At 54.0% G+C, this 24,644-nt stretch overlaps 1 protein-coding gene across 1 annotated transcript in view; it reads left to right on the top strand.

Moving 5' to 3' along the window:
* The window catches only part of ADAMTS2 (ADAM metallopeptidase with thrombospondin type 1 motif 2), a gene marked incomplete at both ends in the record, with an annotated part of 245,196 nt that extends 221,804 nt beyond the window's left edge, over positions 1-23,392 (top strand). Inside the window, 11 exons of the mRNA XM_082836631.1 lie at positions 166-341; positions 1,494-1,627; positions 6,008-6,131; positions 7,159-7,239; positions 8,941-9,107; positions 11,197-11,356; positions 13,243-13,375; positions 14,184-14,391; positions 15,849-15,978; positions 16,892-16,981; positions 22,935-23,392. Coding sequence (XP_082692757.1) covers positions 166-341; positions 1,494-1,627; positions 6,008-6,131; positions 7,159-7,239; positions 8,941-9,107; positions 11,197-11,356; positions 13,243-13,375; positions 14,184-14,391; positions 15,849-15,978; positions 16,892-16,981; positions 22,935-23,392 — 1,861 coding nt within the window. The remainder of the gene's footprint in view (positions 1-165; positions 342-1,493; positions 1,628-6,007; positions 6,132-7,158; positions 7,240-8,940; positions 9,108-11,196; positions 11,357-13,242; positions 13,376-14,183; positions 14,392-15,848; positions 15,979-16,891; positions 16,982-22,934) is intronic.
* Between the last annotated feature and the right edge of the window lie 1,252 nt (positions 23,393-24,644).

The following is a 24,644-nucleotide window of genomic DNA, read 5'->3' as shown; positions in this document are numbered from 1 at the left end:
CCAGGTCCTGCGGCTGGGACAGGGCAAGGCCGCGTCCCTTCACTCAACAGAGCTGCCCCCTGACCCCCAAGGATCATGGATTCCCCCCAGATCCCACAAGTGGCACCCCGTGTGCTGGCCTCTTCCTGGCACCGAGCTGCAAGACCTTTCTGCTTTCTCCTCCAGCCCAGCCAATGGGGGCCGCACCTGCTCAGGCCTTGCCTACGATTTCCAGCTCTGCAACTCCCAGGACTGCCCTGACGCCCTGGCTGACTTCCGTGAGGAGCAGTGCCGGCAATGGGACCTATACTTTGAGCATGGTGACGCCCAGCACCACTGGCTGCCCCACGAGCACCGGGATGGTGAGCCCTAAGGGGAGTGAGCATTCAGTGTACAGGCCAGGGCTCACTGGACCACTGATTCTGCATGGGCATGCCAGCAGAGTCCACCCTGGGCAGGGTGGCTGCCGGCTTGGGGCTTACGGCAGGACTACAATCCCAGAAGAACCAGACAACTGCACCTGGCCAAGGATGCAGCGAAGAGGGTGGGGCCCAGCTGGCCCCAGGCTCCTGTGCTCGCCACCCAGTGGGCAAGGCTAGCGTTGCGCCTTTACCCTGGCTCAGCCCTGAGGCGGAGGGCAGGGGCGGAGCCTGCCAAGGAATCAGATTACTTCTGACCTCTCATCTTTTCAGTGGGAGCTCTCAGTTCCAAGTGACTTGCACTGGTTTAAGCATCAAAAGGCATTTGTTGGCTCCTAGAACTGAAAAGTCTGGTCGTTTCAAGCATGAGAGTGTTTATATTTCATTTGGGTCCCCCTCCCACTAAATGATGGAGAAACACAGTTTCTGTTCCTTCCAGGCATTGGGCAGAGGAGGGGAGTGGGGACTGGGGCATGCTCTGCTGTCTCCATCACCCCATGCGTGTCACACCGGCTGAGCACCTGTTGCAAGCCCCACGTGTGCATTCAAAGAGGCGGTGCCAGAGCAGACAGATCCCCCTCTCAGAGCGAGGCTTTGGTCTGGCGAAAAATCAAATAATGACGTGGTGTCATAGTGACCACGGAGGTAAATGCTGAGAAGGGAAGGTGCCAGAGACCCGAGACTGAATCAGGGGGCATCTCATTTGGGGTTTCAGAGGTTGACTGCAAAGGGTCTCCAGGTAGAGACCTGGCAAACAGCCATTTTCCCTTCCCCTCGATATGGGGGTCTCTGGGCAGGGCCTCGGGAATCTGAGACCTGGCTGCACCAACAACAGCCTGGCTCAGTTGGGAAAAGCTCTTCCTAAGTCCCACACAACAGGGTCACGAAGGGGGTTGCAGTTATCTGCCCCCTTTCGCTTTCTCTCCTGGCCCAGGGCAGGCATGTAGGGGGCTGGGTGAATCATAAGAAGACCCTCCTGGGTGAGAGCTTCTCCTTGCAGGGTGCTTCCCTTTAGCAAACTTGGGAAGGAAACTGCAAGCAAAGTGAGCGGTGCAGCTGGCCCTCCTCACCAACACCCCACTGCTTCCCTTCCAGCCAAAGAGAGATGCCACCTCTACTGTGAGTCCAAGGAGACTGGGGAGGTGGTGTCCATGAAGCGCATGGTGCATGATGGGACGCGCTGTTCTTACAAGGACGCCTTCAGCCTCTGCGTGCGCGGGGACTGCAGGGTGAGTGCCATGAGGCCAGTGCGGTGCCACAGGAGCAGGGGCAGCCGCAGCTCACGGCCTCCGCTTTTTGGGGCTTTGGGAGGATTCACTGAGGTTGAGCTTGCAAAGTGTTGCAAACAGCATCTAGATCAGGGCAGGCTCTCAGCAAATGTTGGTTCCCACCCCCCGCTCCCTGCTGCCCCGCTCCATGACAAGCGTTCTCAGACTCGAGTCTGAGGAACCACCTGAGGAGCTTGGGACTCCACCTCAGAGATTCTGCTTACATAGGTTGAGGCTGTGGCCCAGAGCATGAGTTTTACCAGTTTTACCAGGTGATCTTGATGCACATGGTCCCTGGGGGACCCCTTGTGAAGCACTGCCATGTCCTTGCACTCCTCTGGGCACTGGACAGCTTACCCTCGATCAGGGTGGCCCACCATGGTTCTCGTTGGTTTGGCTCTTTGTAGAAATGCCCTGCTGTGTTTTCTGTTACTTTATTGTCTTTGGCTTCGATCTTAGGCTGTTACAAGAGACAACTGTGGGGCACACTCGGCATAAAATAGTAACATGAGTGCAGAACTGGCCCATCCCCTAGAAATACCTGGAAGCCTCTGTGTAGATGAGACTGATTGTAGGTGTCCAAGAGGCTGATTCTCATCTCACCTTCCCGAGAAACGAGCATCCTCAGGATGTCCCTGGCAGAGAGCCTGGCAGAATGCCACAGGGCCCCTGGCGGAGACGGGTGAGGCTGGAAGAGCAGGGAGGTGGGGTGTGGAGTAGCTGGAGGCAAGCTCAGGGATTCTCTCCAACCACGTGATTTCAGTAGGACTGCAGCCAGCAGGGAGGGCAGGCCATACAGTCTGCTCACACTCCAAACACTCAGACAAATACTTAAGGACAGCAGTGTCTCCCCGTACCTGAGGGGTTCTAATTGATGGAGGTGACCAAATGATGACACAGAGAAGTCAGTGCCATTGAAAGAAGAACTGATTACTTACATTTCCTGAGGGAAGGGTATGGCATGCTGTGCAGGGCCACATGGAGAAGCACCAGATTCAGCTGCGAGGCAGAGGGAGCAGGAGAAAGTCTGGGCCAAAGCTTTTGTTGGGGTTTCCATGGGAAAGGCAAGGCAAGCAGAGTAAACAGCTTGGGATTGGCCAGTTTGAATAATTCTGGCAGGAGTGGTGTCTAGATTCCTGGTATCTGACCCTGGGATAATTTAGGGCAGAGACATATTGGCTTAGTGTGTGAGAGTTTGATAAAGGGAGGAGTCAGTGGTTTGTGTATGAAAGGTGTGCTTCCATTGCTGTCCCTAAGAACTGGCTAGCTCTTCTTGACTAGCAAGATTTTTAAGATGTCAAAACATCATAACACACAGAAAATATTAAAAACTCTGATTAAGAGAGGCCGTAGCATGGGAGACATTTAGTAGTGGAAGTAGCTTTAGATGGCAGCTGTGCGTATGGTACAAACATAACAGGGAAGTAGGAACACTAATTCACCCTCTTGGTTAGTGGGCGTGTCTAGAGCTTCACTCCTGACATTGACAACTGGAGAAGAATAGGGTATTTCATTAATTAATGGTGACTTTGAACAGATAACAGTAGAATGATAGAGTTTTGCATAATTAGAAAATGTTTACATTTATATATGGTCACATTGCAAAAGTTAGAAAACAAAGGAGACAGAAAGAACGAAAACACACAAAGGAAATGGGAGTGATAAGATGAAATGTAGGAGTCCTCACAATACATGTGAATGTGAAACTCTTAAAAGAATCTAATATCCAAGTGGATGCTGTCAATGAGAGAACATCAAAACACAATGACTCAGGAAGTTTCAAAGAGAAATGATAGCAAAAGACATGGCAGGAGAATAAAGACACACACACATACACACACACACACACACACACACACACACACACAGAGAGCAGGGAATCAAGAATTAAATGAGGCCATAAAGATTCTGATTCCAATCCCAGTTTGGGGTATTTTCCCCTACATGTCCAACAAGCAGTTCTCTGACACCAGCTGGATGTTGTGGGCTGAAAAGAATTGCATAATGTGAGAGATGTTAGTTAAGTTTTATTTGGGGCAAAATGAGGACTACAGCTCTGAGGAGCTGCTCCAAAGAGGTAAGCGGAGGTCAGTATTATAAGTGGTTTTAGTGAAAGTGGGTACGTGCGGTCAAGCACACATTGTGGCGGAGGCTTGCTGCTGGTCACCAGGAGCAGATGTCGCCATTAATGACTTTGGTGCTTTCTTAGATAGAAGATGCAAGAATTTATGGGTTCATAAGATCTTCTCCTGAAAATATCTAACTCTCTGAAGGCCTGTTCTGCCAGTTTTTCCCAGAGCACAAGAGTGCCTCATTCCTGATCTCCACCCTGAACTTTCTGGTGTGTTGAAGGTCAGCGACTGCAGTGGCTAGTGACCTAATCCTTGTAGAAGCAGAAGGCAAGTGCCAATTTTTAGTTGGCAGTGTCCTAAAATTTAACTCAGTTCTGACACTACCTACCCAGAGATAGCATCAGATCCCACAAGTTAAGGCCTCAGTCCTATAAGACGGCCCCCTGCCTTCAGATGCCAATCACAAGTCCAGGTTGTCACCTGTGCTTCTGATTAACAGGCTGTAGATTGGAGGTTCCAACAACCCCTTCCTTGGGTTCAATTAATTTGCTAGAGTGACTCTTAGAACTCAAAAAACAGTGACTAGATTACCAGTTTATTATAGAGGGATATAGCTCAGGAACAGGCAGATGGAAGATGCTTAGGGTAAGGTATGTAGGAAGGAATGGAGCTTCCAGGCCCTTCCAGAGCACGCTGCTGTCCCCAAATCTCTATGTGTTCACCAACCCAGAAGCTCTCCAAAGCCCACCCTTTTGGGTTGTTATGGAGACTTCATTACAGGCATGACTGACTAAATAATGGGTCACTGACCACCTACTCAACCCCGCCCCCCATAAAGACAGCTTTATGGCTCTCACCACAGAAAATTCCAAGGGTTTTAGGTGGTCTAGCCAGAAACTGGATGAAGACCAAATATATATATATATATATATATATATCTCATAAATCACAATATCACAACTGCCCTGTCTGAACAGGAGGTTCTCCCCTCCCTCCCTTCCTCTCCCTCCTCCCCTCTTTCTCTTCCCTCCTCCTCAGCATCAGCTTCATCCTTCAGGCAACATGTGACTGTTTACAAGGACCATATCCTCTCATCTGGGCAACAGCCCTGGCAGGCCTTGCTGCTCTGATTCCATGTCACAAATGTGGAAACAAACTCGAAGTTTCTCTGAGATTGCATTGCCAGGAAGTGGCTCTGTAGCCCCTTCATAGTCTAGAGACCCTGCCCTCAAAGGTCTTTGTAAGACAAAAGTCAGAAATCAAAGAGCAAAACTAACAGAATATTGTGAAGCAATAAAAAAATTTTTTAAAGTGTGTATTTTAAAAAAGCAAAAATAAAATACGAAAAAGATGTATCAAAAAAAATAAATAAATCAAAGAGCAAAGGGAAAGGAAGCAGTCTTACAAGAGGCGGTGATAGGCGGATCCTGAGGGGTGAATTGGCTCTGGGCTTCCTGGCAGGCAGGGCGAAGAGGGAAACCTGTGGTGCTATGGTGCACTCAGATCAGATGGCGAGCAGACCAGCTAGGAGGAGAGGTTGTCTTCCCTGCTGAGTGTGGTCATGGATATGAAAGTGGCCTCAGGCAGTGTGTTCAGACCCAGGGTCTGCTCCCCGCAGAGCTCTGGGGCCCTGGGAATGGTGTGCTATCGGCAGGGCTATAGAGAGTAACAGAACCGGAATTTGTTACTGCCTCTGCCAGGTGGCCCTGGGCAAGGAACGTCCCTGCTCTGTGTGGAACAATTTTCAATACTAGAGTGGACAGTGTTGAGAGGATCGGTTGAGAGAATGAAGACAAAAGTGTTCCTACCAACTCTTGTCACCTCCTTCCCAGACACCCCGAGACAGACTGAAGAGGACATTGTTCCTGGGGGCAGTGTGAGGGAGGGACATCTTGGCCTAAGCTTTGGGTGCGAGCCATGGAGGGACCGCCTCTGGGGCTGCGCTGCGTGGACAGCCGGGAGAAGGGGCAGAGGCCATGTCTGATATGTCCATTAGGACACCAGCGTGCTGTGGCAGGGCAGCTTCAGGACCAGGCCCTGTTTAGGCTGTACAGAGCCCTCCACAGGTCACACTGTCCAGACAAGTGGATGAGTGAGGGGGAAAGGCTGGTCCTTGGGTGGGCACACAGGGTCTGTCTTGCTCCAAAGCCCCCTCTCCTTCCCCTGCATCAGGAACTGCTAAGAAGGGGTGCCCTGACCTGGGCTGTGGAGGGAACAGGTAGGGAGAGGGAGTCTCGAGTGTACACTGCACCTCCCCACCCCTCTGCAGAAGGTGGGCTGCGACGGGGTGATCGGCTCCAGCAAGCAGGAGGACAAGTGTGGTGTGTGTGGAGGGGACAATTCCCACTGCAAGGTGGTCAAGGGCACATTCACACGCTCGCCCAAGAAGCTCGGTGAGTGCGCCCCTCCCTCCCCCTGCCCAGGGCACCCAGGCCTGAATGTCTACAGCACCTGGCCGGGTGGCTCTGACCGGGTTCTCAGATGTTTGCGGGAGAGGGGGTGTAAGTCTGGGAGGGTGAGGTGGAGAGAGAATCAGGCCAGGGGCAGCTGCGCCAGGCCCCAGGGTGGGCAGGGACAGGGACAATGCCAGGGTATATGTGCACAGGGTGGGTCTTAGAAGTCTTTACTTGAGGGCACCCTCCCCAGCCCTCCAAGGCTTTCCGGTCGCCAGCTGGCCTCCCTTGCTCGCTACCCCCAGCCACCTGTCAGCAGGACTTTGATGGGCTGTCAGTGCAGCCTGTGGCCTAGGGACATGTAAGCCTGTCCCCACAGGGCCACAGGATGGGCCTGGGGAACTTGGGGTCCCTGGCCAAGGTGGGCTCTGGGAAAACAGACCGCTTGGTGAGCCTCCTTCCACAGTGGTACCTCCGTCTGGCTTCGGTGCTCAGGGTGGGCTTGCAGCAGCGGACTGCTCTACCTCTGTCCAAAATGGTGAGAAGCCACTTTGGTTCGCCTCTTTTGGAAGAAGGCCATGGGACAAACCTGCCAGACTCCACTCAGAGCTGGTGCCAGGGTGCCAGGAGCTGACCTTCTGCATCGCCCCACGTGAGCAGGCTGTCTTCAGTTTGCAGATTAAGCCGCCGAGGTCCAGGGAGGGCAAGCAGTTTGCTGAAGGCCTCCTCCTGGATGTGGCATCTTAGCTCCGTGCCCAGGTGTGACTCCAGGCACACTCACGAGGACGCCCACTAAGTTTTCAATGGAGGAGGCTGAAGGAGCACCTGGATTTGAAGATGAGCAAAGGGCTGTGGCTGGCTGGGATGTGCTAGCTTTCCCGTGGACCCCTCTCTGGGTGGGCAGTCAGAGCCCATAAAACATTGGGGGCTCTGGAACCACCCTCGAGGGCAAGGCCCTCCTGGCATTGTCTGCATTCGACGGCCTCTCCCTTCTCATTTGGCTTTGTCTCCCCACATCCCAACAAAGGTTACATCAAGATGTTTGAGATCCCGGCAGGAGCCAGACACCTACTTATCCAGGAGGCAGACACCACCAGCCACCACCTGGGTGAGTGTCGGAGCCCAGGCAGTGTGGTGAATCTGCAGCCTGACTCTTCCAGGGATCAGGGACCCAGCTGAGAGGCGTGGCTGCAGCCCCATCTCCCCTGTCCCTGGCCTGGCCCACCTGGTGGACGTCTCCTGGAATCATTTCCCAATGGAGAGGCCAGGGGTTGGGATCAGAGGGCTTCCCTGGCAGCAGCTGTGGAGGGACATGTGTTTAAAACATGCCACACCTCCCCACCCTAAGTCCATCTTGAGGCCAAGGGGGAAGCCCCCTGTCCACTGGAAGGCAGGCAAGGTCCTTAAGCAGCGGCTGCTGAGGCCAGCTGGTAGATGGGCTTCTATGACGTATTTGCATTTTTTCATTTAGTTTCATTTTAAATTCAAGTGATTCTTTTGGAATAGGGATTCCTGGCATCTTTTGAAAATTTGGATGTTCTAACAACTCTGAGTGCCCCCTTCTCACATGGCAGCCCCCTATGGGGCTGTGCTCCTCCAGGCTGCCTAGGGCTCCTCAAAGGGGCTTCACCCATCCATGCCGCCCACCAAGATGTAAGGCCGAAGGAGGAAGTGAAGTAGGAAGTAGGTCACTGAGGGGACCCCATACAAGTCTCTTCCTCCAATTTGGGCCCCGACCTTCCTCCCTGTGCCCTGGAGGCCAGACTGGGTCAGGGGCTCCATGACTGCCTCCATCTGGCCCCCGCCACTGACGCGAGACAGACAACCACTCTTTTTAATATGAATTTTCTTTCTTCCTTATTTTAAGAGGAGACTTTATGTTGCTATCCCAAAATGCAAAGCCAGTGGCACTTGCCTTAAGTAGAAGGCAAATATGAAAGTTGATCCCTGAAAAAAAAGACACTTCTATCTAAACATTGTTTCCTGCTCTCCCTGCACAAGAGGAGGGAGGGTTAGTGACAAGCTGAGGACCTCCTGGCGCCTGCTGAGGCTCTCAGGGGATTCCAGGAGACTTGTGAAGGGAATGATTTCCTAACTCTGTGATCCCATGATTTTTGTGCCCAGTCTGTGACACCACCTAAAATCTTCCAGCAGACCCCCAGCAGACACCTTCCACTGTGGGAAGCGTGGGGCTTCCTGACCAGTGGATTCTCGGCTCCTAGACATTCTTTGTGGATGCCTAGTGGCCTGAGTGGTCCCCGGGCCAGGTCAGGCCTCTTTGGGTTGTAGGGAACTGGTGGGGACCCAGGCCGAGCCACAGTTACCAGCAGGGTGGGGAGACATATGGGACGTATGCTCACCCCAGGAAAGGAAGCCCTCACCCAGCCCTGTGCCCTGGTGTCCAGCAGATGCCCCTCACCCGGGGGGCTGGGGCAGGGAGGGCAGTGGCTCTGAGAGCCCACTGAGTGTTCCAAGTAGACAGCAAGTAGGTGGCCTTGATGCCTGCCGAGTCCCTTGCCATGTAGCATCTCCTTCAGGGCCTGAGGGGCAGATCCAGGAAAGGGCCCTGGGCCTGGCAGAAGGGCAGGGTTAGAGGGAAACTTAGTTTTGGCTGAGAGAAAAAGGGCAAGTCAGGTTCCCAAGGTGATTTGGGCTGTCAGTGGGACTGACGGGCCCCTGGCAGAAGACAGCTGGGAGACGAGGGGCTCTGTTCCCTGTAACTCCCCCAACCTGTTCAAACCAGCATACCCTGCCAGCCTTCCCGCAGTTCTGCCCCTGGGTGACACTGGCTGTCTTCTGCCATTCTCAGCCGTCAAGAACCTGGAGACAGGCAAGTTCATACTAAATGAAGAGAATGACGTGGATCCCAACTCCAAATCCTTCATTGCCATGGGTGTGGAGTGGGAGTACCGGGATGAGGATGGCCGGGAGACGCTGCAGACCATGGGCCCCCTCCACGGGACCATCACGGTGCTGGTAAGTCGAGGCAGGGGCCAGGCCCACTGCGTCCTGGCTGCCCAGACAGGGGGCAAGTAGCTGCTGGGGAAGGGATGGAGGGGTGCCTGGGAACCCTGAGCCTCCCTGCATACTTCGGACCATGCTCTGAACAGCCTCTCTGGCCTGACTTTTGGACCAAGGGTCTCTATCTCTGTGTCAGAGCAAGGAACAGACATGGAGCCACCAGTTGGGCTCTGGGCCCTGTATCGACCCCTGGGTGACTAAAGACAAAATCCCCTGCAAGCGATTAGGTTTCCCCCTCTGGGTGACATTCATGACCACTTTTCATCATGCTTATTCATGTCTGCCACTGTATCCAAACCCAGCCACTCTCTGGGGGTGACCAATGGGGCTCAGGAAATTGGACTGCTAGACCCAGGTCACACTAGACTTTGTCCCTGAACACGACTGGACCCCAGGTCTCCTGAGTCCAGGACCACAGGCTGCTCCTGGTGATGGGAGTACAGAGGGGGCTTGATTTCCTGATTCACTTATTAAAAATTAACTTTAATTGCATACATAATACATTTTATCAGTAAAAAAAGTTAAAACACTACAGGTAAGGCTCAGATGACTTTTGCCCCTCCGTTAAGGTGAGCACACCATGGTTGGGTTCAGGCACCCGGACCCAGCGCCCCACACCAGAGTGCACAGCTGTGGGGATGGGGTGTTTCATGTGCGCTGTGCTCCGCTCTGCTCACCTCGGCTGCATGTACTTTGCATCCCCAGAAACGCCTTTGGCGCCCTGCCTTTGTCAGTGCATATACAGTCAGGCTTCAGTATCTGCCATTTCTGTATTGGTAACTTCACCTACTGAAAGTATGTCTAATCCCAAAATCAATACAGGCATACCTCAGGAGATACTGCAGGATCGGTTCCAGACCACCGCAGTAAAGTGAATATGGCAATAACGCAAGTCACGTGAACGTTTTGGTTTCCCAGTGTGTGTGATAGCCTTAGGTCTAAGGAAAACAATGTACATACCTTGATTAAAAATACAAAGCAAAAAATCAGTTACAACAATAACATCAAAGATCACTGATCAGAGATCACCATAATAAAAGTAATAATAATGAAAAAGTTTGAAATATGGTGGGAATTACCAAAATGTGACCCAAAGACACAAAGTGAGTAAATCCTGTTGACAAATGGCACCAATAGACTTGCTGGATGTGGGGCTGCCACAAAAGTTTAATCTGTAAAAAAACGGGGCTTCCCTGGAGGCGCAGTGGTTGAGAGTCCGCCTGCCGATGCAGGGGACACGGGTTCGTGCCCCGGTTCGGGAAGATCCCACATGCCACGGAGCGGCTGGGCCCGTGAGCCATGGCTGCTGAGCCCGTGCGTCTGGAGCCTGTGCTCCGCAACGAGAGAGGCCACAACAGTGAGAGGCCCGCATACCGCAAAAAAGAAAAAAAACCCCAAAAAACGTAATATCTGCAAAGCGCAGTAAAACAAAGCGCCGTAAAGCAAGGTCTGCCTGTACTTGCAGTGGAGCAGGGGAAAATGTGAGGAGGCGGAAACAGGCAAGGCTCTGCTTCTTGTTTCAGCTGCTACTGCAAACAAGCGTCTTTTTCACACTCTATTTACTGCCATGTTGTCCGCATTTTTGTGCTTTTGGGGGATGATTTCATTGTTTAAAATGGCCCCAAGCATGGGTCTGGTGTTCCTCTGATCAGGAAGCTGCAGGTTTACCCTAAGGAGAGAGCGCATGTGTTAGATGAGCTGCGTCCAGGCACAAGTAACCAGGTGCTGGCCGTGAGTTCAGTGTTAATGAATCAATGGCATGTACTAATTAAGGTGTCTTTAAACAGAAACGCACATAGAATAAGCTTATGCATTGACTGTCAATGAAACTGTCACGACCAGAGGTTCGCAAGCCCTGATGCCATGTTCCCCTGCGAGCAGCGGTTCAGTACTGGCAGATTCGGTGTTTGCCGGGACTTTCTAGAACCTGAGTACCGTGAATAATGAGACTTGGCCACGCATGTTCCTTGGGCTGACTTTCCTAACCTGGTCGCCGAGGGAGGGTGGTGGTGGGCAGACACATTCACGTCCGTCTCCGGGGCAGGTCATCCCGCAGGGGGACGCCCGCATCTCGCTGACCTACAAATACATGATCCATGAGGACTCGCTCAATGTGGACGGCAACAATGTCCTGGAGGACAATTCCGTGGGCTACGAGTGGGCCCTGAAGAAGTGGTCTCCCTGCTCCAAGCCCTGCGGTGGAGGTGAGGGGCCTTCTCAGATTTGGGGCCCCAGAGGAGGTCGGGGCCGAGCAGGAGGGGTCTCCTGGATGAGGAGCTTCCTAAGTCCATGGTCCCTGCTGACCGCCTGGCATGAGGGATGTGCCAGGTATGAGAACACTAGACCCAAACCAGTGACCTTTGCCTGGGTGACAAGGGCCTAGCCCCACTAGGGAGGTGCCAGAGGGTGGGCAGGAAGAGCAGGTGCTCAGGGCAGCCAGGGGGCATGTGTGGGGCTTGGATGACACCAGCACCCACCTGCATGGTATGAGAGGGAAGTCCGGCCTGGCGGGAGATGGCTATGAGGGTGTGGCTTGGATGGATTACTGTGACACCACGAGGCAGGTCACAGGAAAGGGTCAGGCCATGCTGGAGACCAATGAAGAGGCCCCCTCTGCAGAGATCCCTCCTTTCCGAATGCAGAAAGGGCTTGCCTCCCTGGGGCAGGGCTGGGTGCAGAGAGGTCCCACATGCTTTGGACCTCAAAGAGTCCACAGTTGGGTGGGACATAACAGACAGACAGGAAGTTCTGATCTGCTCAGTGTAGTCACTGCTCCTATGGGGCTGGAGGAGATAAAAGGCAGGAGAAGAGAGCTCAGCCTGCAGGAGCAGGTGGCCAGGACAGACCTCCTTCAGGCGCCATGAAGTGTCCCACACCTAGACAACAGAGGGAGTTTGCCCAGTGGGCGGGGCACCCACTGCCAGGCCCAGGCGGATGGAGGGCTCATCTTCCAGTGCTCCTGCCTGGGCGGATGGCACCCCAGGCTTCCACTGAGCCTCCCGGTCCCCTGGATTTTATCAGCACATCCTGTTGAGTCTCCCTCCTGTGTATCTCTTGGACGCATCTGCTGTTACCATCTTCCCAGTCCTGGCACCATCCTCGCTACCCAACTGGCCCCGTGTGTCCACTCTTGCCCTCAGAGTGACCTATTAAAGGGGCAGATCAGACCATACCCCTTTCTGTGATCACAGTTTTCAGCAGCTCCTTCTGCTCTTGGGATAAAAAACAAAATTCTCCTCATGGCCTCCAAGGTACAAGCAACTTGCTGACTTCTCCCACTGCCGTTGGCACCCCCAACCCTTGCTCACTCAGCCCTGTCCACACTGGCCTTAAGTGCTTTTCCTGGACACGCCGTGCTCCTGCCTCAGGGCCTCTGCATAGGCCATCTCCTCCCCTGGGAGCCCCTTCCACCGCTTTCCCACTAAATCAGCACACCTCCATCCTCTGTTTCCCAGGACACACCCAGATGCCCAGGCTAGATCAGGCTGCCCAGTCATATTCTCTCATGTCTAACCCACTAGGCTGAGGTTTTGAGACTTGGCACTGTTGACATTCTGGAGTCTATAATTTTCCATTGTGGGGGGTAGTCCGTGCATTGTAGGATGCTGAGCAACATCCCCAGCCTCTACCTGTTAGATGTCGGTGGCCTCTCCTCCCCCAGTTGTGACAACTAAGTGTCCCAGACATTGCCAGATGTCCCTGGGGCAAAATCTCCACCAGCAGAGAACTGCTACACTAGACTGGCTGGAGGAGCCTTGCAGGCTGTATTCCATGTTTAGCCAGGTCCTCAGAGCACATTAATTCAAGGTGGAGTAAATGACTAAACAACGGGAGAGGAAATAGAACCTTCCCTCCTGCCCCAGGAAGCCAGCCAAAGGGCAGTAGAGAAGGGGGCTACTCTCCCTGGCCTGTCACCCTCACTTGGCCTGGGGTGCTGGGTAGACACCAGGCTAGATGTGTCCCTGCTCGGCCCCCCCACCCCATTAGCAGGGCAGGGAGAACTGGGCTAAGTGACCTGAGGAGCCACCCCTCCACGCCTGCTGGAGGGCCCATACTGTCCCACTGAGCCCCCTCGAGCTCTCGTCTTCAGGGTCCCAGTTCACCAAGTATGGCTGCCGCCGGAGGCTGGACCACAAGATGGTGCACCGAGGCTTCTGCGACTCCCTCTCGAAGCCTAAAGCCATCCGCCGGGCTTGCAACCCACAGGAGTGCTCCCAGCCCGTGTGAGTGCCAGGACTCCCCGACCCCCAGCCCCACTAGAGGAGGGGAGGGAGAGCCCTGGGGCTCCTGCGGAGGGTGGTGCAGGATCGGGTTCCCTGGATGCTCTGAGCCTCACGTGCCCTGAGACGTTTGACAGATTCTTCCTCACTCACCACGTTCTATGGAGTCTAAGATGTTGCAGGCTGTGCAGCGCCCCCCTGCTTCAGACCTGCTAGACGGAAACAATAATGTGCATCTTAGAAATGACAACAAGTGGTAATGCTCAGATGGGGAAACTGAGGCTCCGAGGGTGCAGGACTTGCTTCTGGTCCGGTGGTAGATGTTTCCCAAGCAGCTCATTCCAGAGGCTGAGGCCTTGGAATGGCCACAGCCATGACCCTTTGGCTCCGGGGTTTGACAGGGCTGCATTTCTGGGCCCAGGTTCCTTTTTCAGGACCCTGAGTGGGGAAGATGGTGGGTAAAAGGCAGGTGGGGGCTGTTCGGGGACAGGTGCTGAGTGTGTCCATGCTGCTGCCCGGAAGGGTTGGTGATGTCAGCGGAAGCTGGGGCCAGAGGGCAGAGCCAGGAGCCGAAGAAGAGACAGAGGCCGGCTCTCCATGGCCACATCCCAGTCAGGATCTCCCAGCCGTGGGCATGCTTGGGGTTCATCGTCTGCAGGCCCTCAGGCAGGGGCCCAGCTAGCCTCCAGGGCACCTTTCTGACAGTAGGTAAAGATGCGCCTGGAGGAGCAGGCTGCCTTGCTTCTGTCCACCAGGGCCTCAGCCAGGGTGATTCTCCAGGGGCTGACCGTGTGCTGCTCTGCCCTGACAGGTGGGTCACGGGCGAGTGGGAGGCATGCAGTCAGAGCTGTGGGCGGACGGGCATGCAGGTTCGCTCCGTGCGCTGCGTTCAGCCGCTGCACAACAACACCACCCGCTCCGTGCACACCAAGCACTGCAATGACGCCCGACCCGAGGGCCGCCGGGCCTGCAACCGTGAGCTCTGTCCCGGTCGGTGGCGGGCCGGACCCTGGTCCCAGGTAAGCAGTGCCCCGGCCCTGTGTCCTCAGCCCCCAAACCAAGCTTGGGTGGGACTGAAGTGGCCAGGGCGTTGCACCTGGGCCCGGATGCAGTTCTTGCCCTGGGCCACATCCCGTAGGTCTCAGGGCACCCGTGGTTCCACATGGCTATGGGAAACTCAGTGGAATGTGTATCTTCACTCTGCAGGGTCGAGGCTCCCATGCTCCTGGGGACAGGACCCCCAGGAGACTGGGGACAGCCTGGGCTCCAGGAAACAAAGGGAAGCCTGGGCTTTTGTCTCTGGGGGCCAGAGGTGTGGCTAGAAGGCCGGTCAGACTTGCAGGAGGAAACACAGGCAAGGGAGGGCTTAGACTTGGACTGGAAAGGATAGTCTCGGGCTGCAGGAGCCGTTCTGGGGTCAGGGCTGAGCTGATGTGAGCACTGACATCCAGCCCCCGGGCCTGGTGGGTCAGGAGTTGCCAGGACCAACCTTGGGCTCAATGATTTGCTCAGAAGTTGCTGTAGTCATGGTTATGCTTTATTACAATGAAAGCACACAGCGTAGAATCAGCAAAGGGAAAAAGTGTTTCGGTGAAGTCTGGAGGAAACCAGGCACAAACATCTAGGTGCCCAGGATTTTCACTGGGGATCAGTCACATAGGTATCGGGTGCCTGCATGACTGACATCAGTTACTGAAGCCCCAGACCCCACAGCGAAAGCGGACGCTCACCATAAATCATCTTGTTGGTGTAAACCAACCGAACAAATTGGTGCAGCCTGATCCGAGGCCTCAGGCACGCAAAAACGCTCTTACCAGACAGACCATTCCATGAACTTGGTTCCCAGGAGTTGCCCAAGGGCCAGCCCTGAAAATACGCCTTTCTTGGGACTGGGCAGGTTTGAGCAACCCCGCCTGCTGAGTCAACCCTTTGTCACACACAAGGCGAACACTTGAGAATCATCCTTTGGCAGGGCTGGGCTGAGTTGTGAGCAGAGCCACGAGTCTGGGCATGACTGCTCATTCGGGTCCCTCCCAATGTGGTGAGGCCAAGGGGGCCCGAGACTGGAGGGGACAGTGAGGGTGCTGGTGGTGTAGAACCTTGTGTCCAGAGGGAGGGAGGGTCCTCTGCCGAAGCCTCCTGGACCCAGGCAGAGCTTTCCCAGTGGCCCCCAGTGCATAGCAGTTCTTCTGGGCCTTGGGCCTCCTCTAGCCAGAGGAGGGAGGTGCTCGCTGAGAAGCCAGAAGTGCCAGGCCCTATCTGGCCCTGCATATTTGTTTTCTCTAACTCACTCTAGAGCCCAGGAGATTGAAGCAGCTGCCCGAGGCTAGGGCTAGACAGGGCAGGGCTCTAGCTCACCCTCTACCCTTTGTGCCTCCCCACCTTCCACGTATTGTGGGGTCACCCACTTGGGGAGCCCTTTCAGACCCAGCCTAGCATGGGAAGCGGGCCCTAACTGGTAACGCTCTGCCTGCAGTGTTCGGTAACCTGTGGCAACGGCACCCAGGAACGGCCGGTGCTCTGCCGAACCATGGACGACAGCTTCGGTGTCTGCCGGGAGGAGCGGCCTGAGACGGCCAGGATCTGCAGGCTTGGCCCCTGTCCCCGTAAGCCTTCTGCATGCAGCAAGCCCAGGGGAGGGCGGCGGTCCAGGCAAATGTGGCTCTTCCCACAACTGGTCGAACTCAGCATCTGTGAACTTGAAGGAGAAGCTAAGCCCGCCCAGGCCTAGGCTGGGACCTTTCTCTGGCAGGAAATGGAAGGAACTGGCATTTGCCATGCTCATCTCCAGGCCAAGCCCTAGTGAAGGATGGCGTGGACTCAGTCCATCCCTGCCTTCCTGGCACTCCCTTTTGGTCTGGGAGACAGAAACCGGATTCACAGTGACTGCACATCGGGGCTCAGCCCATGCCCATGCGAGTAGAGGGTGCCTGTATGAGTAGGGGGCGCCTGCCACCCTGCAAGGAGAGCAACCAGAATGCTGGCTGCGTGTAGATCCTGGCCAAGTGCTGGACACACGTCAGCTCTCTCGGTCCCCACAACAGTTGAAGACGTAAATCCAGTCATGAGTCCCTTCTGCGGAGCAGGGAGCTCGGGGGGTCAGGTGTGCCTCCCCCAGCTGAGGAGAGGGTAGATCCAGGATTCACTTGTTCCCTGCACTTCCAGAGCCAGCACTCAGGGCACTGCTCAGCCCAGAGCAGGGCACGGTGGGGACTTGGAGGACAGTACAGAGATAAGGAGGCGCTGGTAGGGCCTGCGTGTGGGGATAGTAGCTGAAGCTACTTTGTGTAGCTGAGACCCAGATGCTTGGTGTGGGAGAGGCAGGACTGGGCCTGGACAGGGTGCTTGGGGCTCATCTGTGCCGAGGGAGGCCTTGCAGGCCACACTGGGGAGTTGGGGCCCTCCTGTCACCCCCTCCCTGGGATGCCAGAATCCAGGGAGCCCTTCTGCCTGGGGTAGGTGGGTTGGGTGCCCAGACCTGGTGCCCCAGCAGCCAAGACTCCTTTCTTTCCCCTCTAGGAAACGTCTCCGATCCCTCCAAGAAGAGCTACGTAGTTCAATGGCTGTCCCGACCAGACCCCAACTCACCAGTCCAGAAGACCTCGTCAAGTAACCGGCCCGTTTATAACTCTGTCTCTGCCCTCCAGTGCATGCCCTGCGCCTTGTGGAGCTTGCCGTGGGCTCCCCTCCTCTCTTTCTATGGAAAACTGCCCTGACTCTTCCTGAGCGCTCTCTTGGTTGAATCTGTTTTCTCCGGGCCTCTGTGCTCGGCTGTCCCCTTTGGAGCCGCCTGGCCGGGAGGGCCAGTCTCGCAGCGGCACGGCCCGGGGCACCGGCCTCTTGTGGGGGTGCCAGGACCTCGTGGTGATGGCTTTTAAAGGGGCAAAGATCTGTCGCGGTGCTGGAGGGGCCAGAGGCCAAAGTTTGAATGTGACCACTTGGTGACCGCCTTGCGGGGCCACATCCCTCCAGGCTGGAGCTGCGGGTCGGAAATCGAGGCGGAGCCCGCCCGTCCTCTTTCAAACGCCGCTTACCAGCGAGGCAAGGCCAGAGGGGTCTCGCGGGTGTGCAGTTTTGTTTCGCCATCCTGGGCGCCCGGCCCGTTTCCGGCAGTGTGTCGGCGGCTCCCTGGCCACCTCTGCTGTTGCTGCTGCTGCTGACCCTGTGCTGTGTGTCCTCCTGACTCGTGTGACTGTGGCCTGCTTCCTGTGGCCTTTGTGTCCAGCTCACACAACCCTTGGCCCCCGTACCCTGTCCCCTTGGGGGTTCAGGTCAAGCAGAGGAGGCAGGGGACGTGTCCCCGCAGTGGGACATCAGGACACACCACCACTTGCATTTTCTGTCCATTCGCTCCAATGGCCTTTCTCATCGTGCACACACGACCCTGTGCACAGGCGCGAGAGAGTGAGAGTGAAAGGCTGTCTCACGTGGATGCGGCCACCTACCCATGTGAACAACTACAGAATTACCTCAATTTTTATCGCTTTTTTGCTTAGATAAAACTATGTAGAAGATGCCTTAAAGTTGAAAGGTAACAGAATTGGCTGCTAGCAACCCAGGCAGGAGGCAGGCAGTGCAATCTAGAGGGAGGTGGCCCGCTCATCCACCTTTGGTCAAGGGTAAGGCTTACCAGTCCAGTCTGTACAGGGCCCCAGGCACGGACTCACCTCTGTGGAAAGGAGACCCGCTCCATGGCCTGAGCGGCCCTTCGGCACTGACTGTTGTTGGAGCCCCGGGCACTCTGCTGCCGGCGCTGCCTTACACCAGAGGGCGACTGGCCTGGCCCTGGGCGTGACCAGTGTAGCACTCCCGCCGGTCACCCCTCACTCTCCCCAGCCCCGTCCCCTGTTCATAGCATCCCCGCTGGACAGCTCCCAGCCCTCCCCTGGCACTAGTTACTGTTATGTAAATACTCGGTGTAACCCATACTAATTCTCATGACTGTTAACTTCCAACTTTGACTTAGGCAATGCGAGTGACATGAGTGACTCTGGGAAGGTGCAATACGGAATATGCACTTTGGTTTATCAGGGATATTTTATTAGTGTTTTGTATGTATTCAATGACGTATTATATAGGTTCCATTGTCGTTGCTTTTCTGGTTTTTTTATGAGACAACGTTAGTGTGTGCCAAAGTGACTGTGAAAATGACCTTTTACTCTTACTAACAGTGGAAAGACTTCCTGTCATGCATCCCACAAATAAACTCAATAAAAGTTCAGTGAAACTGGGTGCTTGGGTCTGGCACGCTGCTGCCTCCTTCTCTTCATCTCTGTGACCAACGGTGCTGCAGGGCTGCAGGTGCCGTTCTGGTCCATTACTTCCTTGGTTTCTGATTCCAGTGACTTTTCTGTCCCCCTTACCCTGCCCAACGTAGTTACTGAGGGCCCCTCCCCCACTGAGGCATGTGCCCCCTCCTCAGGCATTTTTCAAAATGTGACAGCAGCTCGTGCAGACACCCCACCGGCATTCTGAGTTTTGAATCCTTAGTGCTAAACAAGCACCTTGCAGGAACACCTTGGCTGTCTCCTTGTGGATACGTTCTCACAGTTGGGAAAAGGGCCCCATGTGAGCTTCTCCCCATCTTTGGGATCCCAGCCCATGGAGTGGGAATATGGGGTTAGTAGCTGAGACAGTGTCCAGGTCACCATACCCTGAGCCACCATCAGGCCACTACCCTGGCTCCGGGCACAGCTGTCAGCCTTGGGTTACCTGTTCAGGGAGGGAACAGGTCTGTCTTAGGAGAGTCTTAGGAGAGTCTGGGTTGGGAGAAGGGCAAGGCAGCCGAAGGTCTGAGCACCTGGCCTGTGACATTTACACACGGGTGTGCTCAGCTGTGCCTGCCTTGTCTCCCAAGGCCTACCCTCAGGAGCCACAGGGCCTGTGTGTCCACTCCTCTTGCTGACAAGGACCACACAGCAGGTCAGGGTCCAACCAGGGACCTCCTAATCTGGGGCCTGGGCCATGTCCTGCCAGGGGGCATCTCTCCCTCCCTTTCCCATGAAGGGGTCCTGTTCCAGGGAGGAGGGAGGTCATGAGAAAGGACGACCACCCAGCGCCATGGAGACGGGCATCAGGACACAGGGCCGGGTTCCAGATGCCAGCCTTCGGGTGGGGGGGTCACAGTAGCTGTGGCTGGGGTCAGCCTGCCCAGAGCTCTGATCACTGAAAGACTCCTAACTCAAGAGACAGGAGACCAAGACAACTGTGTCTGATGAACTGCGTCCACTAAGTCTCCTTGCCCAGACAGATCAGGAGAAATACCTGCTGAGGGAACCTTGCCTAGAGCTGCGGGCAGGCCACCAACAGGGCTGCTTCAATAAAACTTTGATTACAAAACCAGGTGGAGGGACCAACTTGGCCCACAAAAGTGGTTGGCAGACCCTTACCCTAGACTGATGTGACACCCGCTTCTCGGATCCCAGCCTGGTGAAAGACAAGTGAGGGAGATGCTTGTTATTTGTGTGAAGGAAGAGGCACAGGTGACAGGAGAGGGTGTCTGTGTGGCAGGGGTGACCCCAGTCCCAGCAGCACGGCTAGGCCTGGCTGCATCCTTGTTGAGGCCTATGCCTCTGGCCTCCCCGCCCCAGCTGATGGCCAAAGCCTGGGGGAGATGCTGCACCTAGTATTACCAAAGCCCCCTTGTATCTCCTTGAGGGCTGTCATGGTGGTTTCCACACGCTTACCCCAGTGACTGCCAGGGAGCGGGGAGGGACCAGGAGGGGAGAAGGGAGCAGGGGCTCTGAGCATGACCTGCCCAGCTTCAAACAGGACTGTTCTGGTTTCATCTGTCTCAGATATTGGATATCTGTGTAAAATTTTATCCAAGGTTTTAAAACCCTGAAAGCCACATCTCAGCATCTTTTAGTCTGATTTCTGGAATCGACCCTCAGCACAAGGCCATCTGCCTTTCCCCTCCACATGTGGGCCTATTTCTCCATCTCAAGGTTAGGAAGATCAGGGCTTTTCCTAAACAGCCTATCTGTCCTTATCTCTTCATACCCTGGGTCCTGCACCTAGTCATGTTTCCTCCTTATTTTGGCTCAGAGTCCAGGTTGGGTCCCTCTCTAATGATACGTGCCTCTGTGTATTCTTCTTCCCTGTAGCACTGACATTCTAAAATCCATGATTTCCTTGTTTTGGACTTGCTCAATTATTCACATTGGTCTTTTTCACCTTTATGCATTCTTCAATTCACTGTTCTAGGCTCTGGTATAAAGGTGCATCCAGATACAGCTCGGGGCTCTGCCTTTTGGAGCTTCAAGATAATGAAAAAGTCAGGCATTAGTTACCTTATCCAACAACTAAATGTGGACTTGGTAGCTGGGATGGAATGCTGGGAAAGGGAGACCCATGGCACCATAAGACCACATACTGGGGGATTTAACCTGCAAGGGAAGTCAAGGGATGCTTGCCTGAGGAAGATGTGTTTCAGCTGAGCCTCGGGGATAAGAGGAAGAGGGGAGGCACAGTATGTGCAAAGGCCCTGTGGCCACAGAGAGCACACTGCAGAGCAAGGCAATCAAGGCCTGAATGAGACTGGAGAGGTGAAAGGGACGGGTCCTCGCCCTGAAAACAATGGAGGAACAATACAAGGGCTTCAGTCTGGATGGTGACAAGGTCACATCTCCGGCTGAAGAACATCATTCTGCTTGCAGCAGGATAGCTAGATAAGAAGGAGGAAGAATGGAGACAGGCAGGCAGAAAGGAAGCTCTTACCATGTTGCAGCCAAGAGGCAAGGTAGCTTGGCACTGTGGAGGCAGGAGAGAGGGGAGCGTGGACACATCTGAGAGCATCAGGGGAAATACTGACAGACCTGGAGATGACCGCACAGGGGATGCCCGGGGTCTGGCTTGTGCACATGAAGGGCCATTCTCTGAGATGGGTGGTGCCAGTGAAGGCCATGGGCTTGGGCCAGACATGTGGAATCCACTTTTGGGACCACAGGAGTTGAGGGGTATCTAGTAGCCTGTTGTGTCCAAGTGTTTGAAGCTCCAGGAGTTTGAGGTTGGTGTCCAACTAAGTAGGTTGCCAGCCTGTAAGGGAAAATTATAAGCTGGAGCAATGGCCATGCAGAGGGCAGATGTCAGAACCACGGGCCCTGAATGGGAGAGGGCCTGCCTGTCTGTTATTGTGAGAAATTTCAGTGAGCTAGCATAGCTTCACATGCAGATGTAGAACGTGCCCTGTGTTAATGCACAGAGTAACCATGTCAGATGTGGTCCCCATCAGTGGCTGCCCCTTCCCTCCCTCCTTCCTTCCCACCTCCCCTCTTTCCTTCCTTTAAATAGGAGATGAGTTCACCTGGGAGACTGAGGGGAAAGGAGGGCACAGCAGAGGTTTATGTGGGAAAAGTTTGAAATGCCCATTATGAAAAATAGAGAGTGACTGAGCAGGGCACATAGTTGGAGGGTTGGGCCCATTGAAGTCAGTGATCAGGAATTTATAATGGACCAAATATCCCCTGTTATACTGTTAAATGACTTATTCTTTTATGTTGAATGAATTTTTGTAAATCATCTCAATTTTTGTGTTGTGTGTGAAATTAGGTGTTAAGGGAAAGGGAAGGGGGTAAAAATTCAGGAAGAAGACAGAGAGTGAGAACAAGAGGAGTTGGATGGGTCATATTAATACAGCTGCAGCCAGGGTTGGAGCCAGGCCAGGGAGAAGACAGCCATGAGGAAAGAGGGAAAGAGAGAGACAACTATGGCCTCTGCAGAGAGTCAGGGCTCTCCATACAAGACAGATGTGGATGACCAGATCTTGGGTGGGAAAGAGAGGGGAGGATGTGCTGGGCAGAAGAATTAGTCTATGTGAAGGCATCAAGCTCTGGAGCACTTTGGAAAATGGCCAGAAGCTCAATGTGGCAGGGCCACGTGGTGGATGGAGCAGTGGCAGGACATAAGGCTCTCAAGTAAGTTGAGGCAAGTGGAAGAAATCCCAGATAAGTCTGCATGATTTTTAATTTCTATTTAGTCCCTTTTCAGAAACAAAGATCATCTGGAGAGTTTGGGTGAGGATGGGAACAAAATGTGGAGGAGTATGGTGAGGCCACCGTCAAGGCTCTGGGATGCGCTCTTTTGGGTGTTAGGAATTGGTTCTTTTAGGTTTACTTTTGTTATAGTTACTCTTAAAGATTACTGTAGAGTCAAACTGTGCCAAAGAATGTCATTGGGGTTACCACTGGGATATCAAATGTGAACATCTGATAAAGTCCCATTCTTTAAGATGAGCTTGGAATCACTCCCTGAGAATAGACAGGCCTCATTTCTGTCTCAGACTTTGAGAGATACTGAAAAATTTGCACTCAGTCAGGGCCTGCTTGGAGGAGGGGAGCATTGCTCACAGCTTGTGTGGCAGCACTCAAGGGTGGGGTCCCCGGATCCACCCTGCCCAAAGGCTGCCCGATATCAAAACCACACAGGCTTTCTGTGTGAGCTCGCTTGCCTCTGTGCTGTCTCTGGGCTCTTTCAAATGCCTCCTCCAGAAAACTGCTTCCTGTGGGGGAACAAGGTCCCCCTTACCTGTCCTTTGGTTATTTGTCCCACTTTTCTCTTTCAGAGGGCCGCTGCCAAGGTGACAAGTCAATGTTCTGTAGGATGGAAGTCTTGTCTCGCTATTGCTCCATCCCAGGCTACAATAAGCTGTGCTGCAAATCCTGTAACCTGCAAGACAACCTCACCAATGTGGACGACAGGGCAGAACCACCCTCTGGGAAGCACAATGACATTGAAGAGCTCATGCCCACCCTCCCAGTGCCCACTCTAGTCATGGAGGTGCAGCCTCCGCCAGGCACACCCCTGGAGGTGCCTCTCAATACTTCCAGCACCAGTGCCACCGAGGACCATCCGGAAACCAACGCTGTGGATGTGCCCTACAAAATCCAGGGCCTGGAGGATGAAGTCCAGCCACCCAACCTAATCCCTCGACGACCGAGCCCATACGAAAAGACCAGGAACCAAAGAATCCAAGAGCTCATTGATGAGATGAGGAAGAAAGAGATGCTCGGAAAGTTGTAATAAAATGGAAAGATAGCATCAATAGCATTTTTTTTTTCTTGCTTATAGAGATATTCCATGGGATGGCAACTCCTGTGTTGTGGAGATGAAGTCAGATTCCTGATTCCAAAAGGTTTGGGGAAAACAAAGAGGGAGAATAATGTAAAAAGAAAAAAAAATATATATATATATATATATGTCCTGTACTGAGGTGGAGTGTGGGTTGGAGAGGAATATAGAGGTTCTACAACCCCCATTGATGAGGGAAGGCAGGAGGGATAACTCGGAGAGAGAAAACGTTTGCCCCAAGTTTCTGAGCAAGTGATTGGGAATCTTCTTTTCCTTGTGGTGACAACCTTGCTGGAGACACAGGACATTTCCTGCCAATCTGCAGACTGAGACACAAGCCCCATGGGACTCTTGGGAGAAACGATGATTTATTTACTAAGTGACCAGTCACTAAGATGAGTGCGGTGAAGTGGAGGCCATGAACTCCAGTCTTCGAGGTGGTGAGGCAGGTGATGAAGATGAGTGTGGTGGCCAGCTGGCACTCCCAGGCTCTCCCAGGCCTCTTTTATCTTCACTAACCCTGGCCTTGCTTGTCGCCTCTGGCCAGCCTGGCCTCAGACCCGGGGCTCCCCAGAGAGGCTCTCCCCTTCCCCAAGTGCACTGGAAGGATGAGGGAGGCATGCACTCTGCTGGAAAGTCCAGTGAGTGGGCAAGGCTCACTTTTTTGTGTGTGTGAACATGCAGCTTAAACTTCCCAAAATTACAAGACCCAAACACATTAGCTCCTTAGCTGGGCCTAGCCTGCCATGTAATTCTTAAGCTTTTCATGTCCAGGAAAGTTCTAAAGCCTTTGTATTCTCACCAGTCATAGATCTTAGAGAACTCTTTCTTATTTCATTCCCCATTCTGTGGATGAGAATACTGGGCTCACGATAGGTGCTAAAACCCTTTATCGGAACCTGTGCATGTGTGTGTGTGAACCTCTGCAAGAGGTCCAACGGACAGAGTAAGGGGGTAAGAAACAGTGAAGGGACATCTGGGATGATGCTTAACCTTCCAAATGGTTGAAAACTAGCCTCCCCGTCTCCCCAGTGTAGCCTACCTCTCTCCCCTCTGCCAGCATGTTCCACACTTGCTCACACATGTCCCAGTGTCTCCAAGGAGCTTGCTGGCTCCTAAGAACCAAACTGGAGAAACCTTTCTGAATTCTCTCATAGTATCACTTCTTTAACAAGATGTAGTGTGAAGCACTTCTGCACCCTCG

Source organism: Leucopleurus acutus (genome assembly GCF_964270905.1).
Source record: "Leucopleurus acutus genome assembly, chromosome: 3".
Classification (NCBI taxonomy): domain Eukaryota; kingdom Metazoa; phylum Chordata; class Mammalia; order Artiodactyla; family Delphinidae; genus Leucopleurus; species Leucopleurus acutus.
The sequence above is the reverse complement of the archived record's forward strand: the minus strand, read 5'-3'. Positions and strand labels throughout refer to the sequence as shown.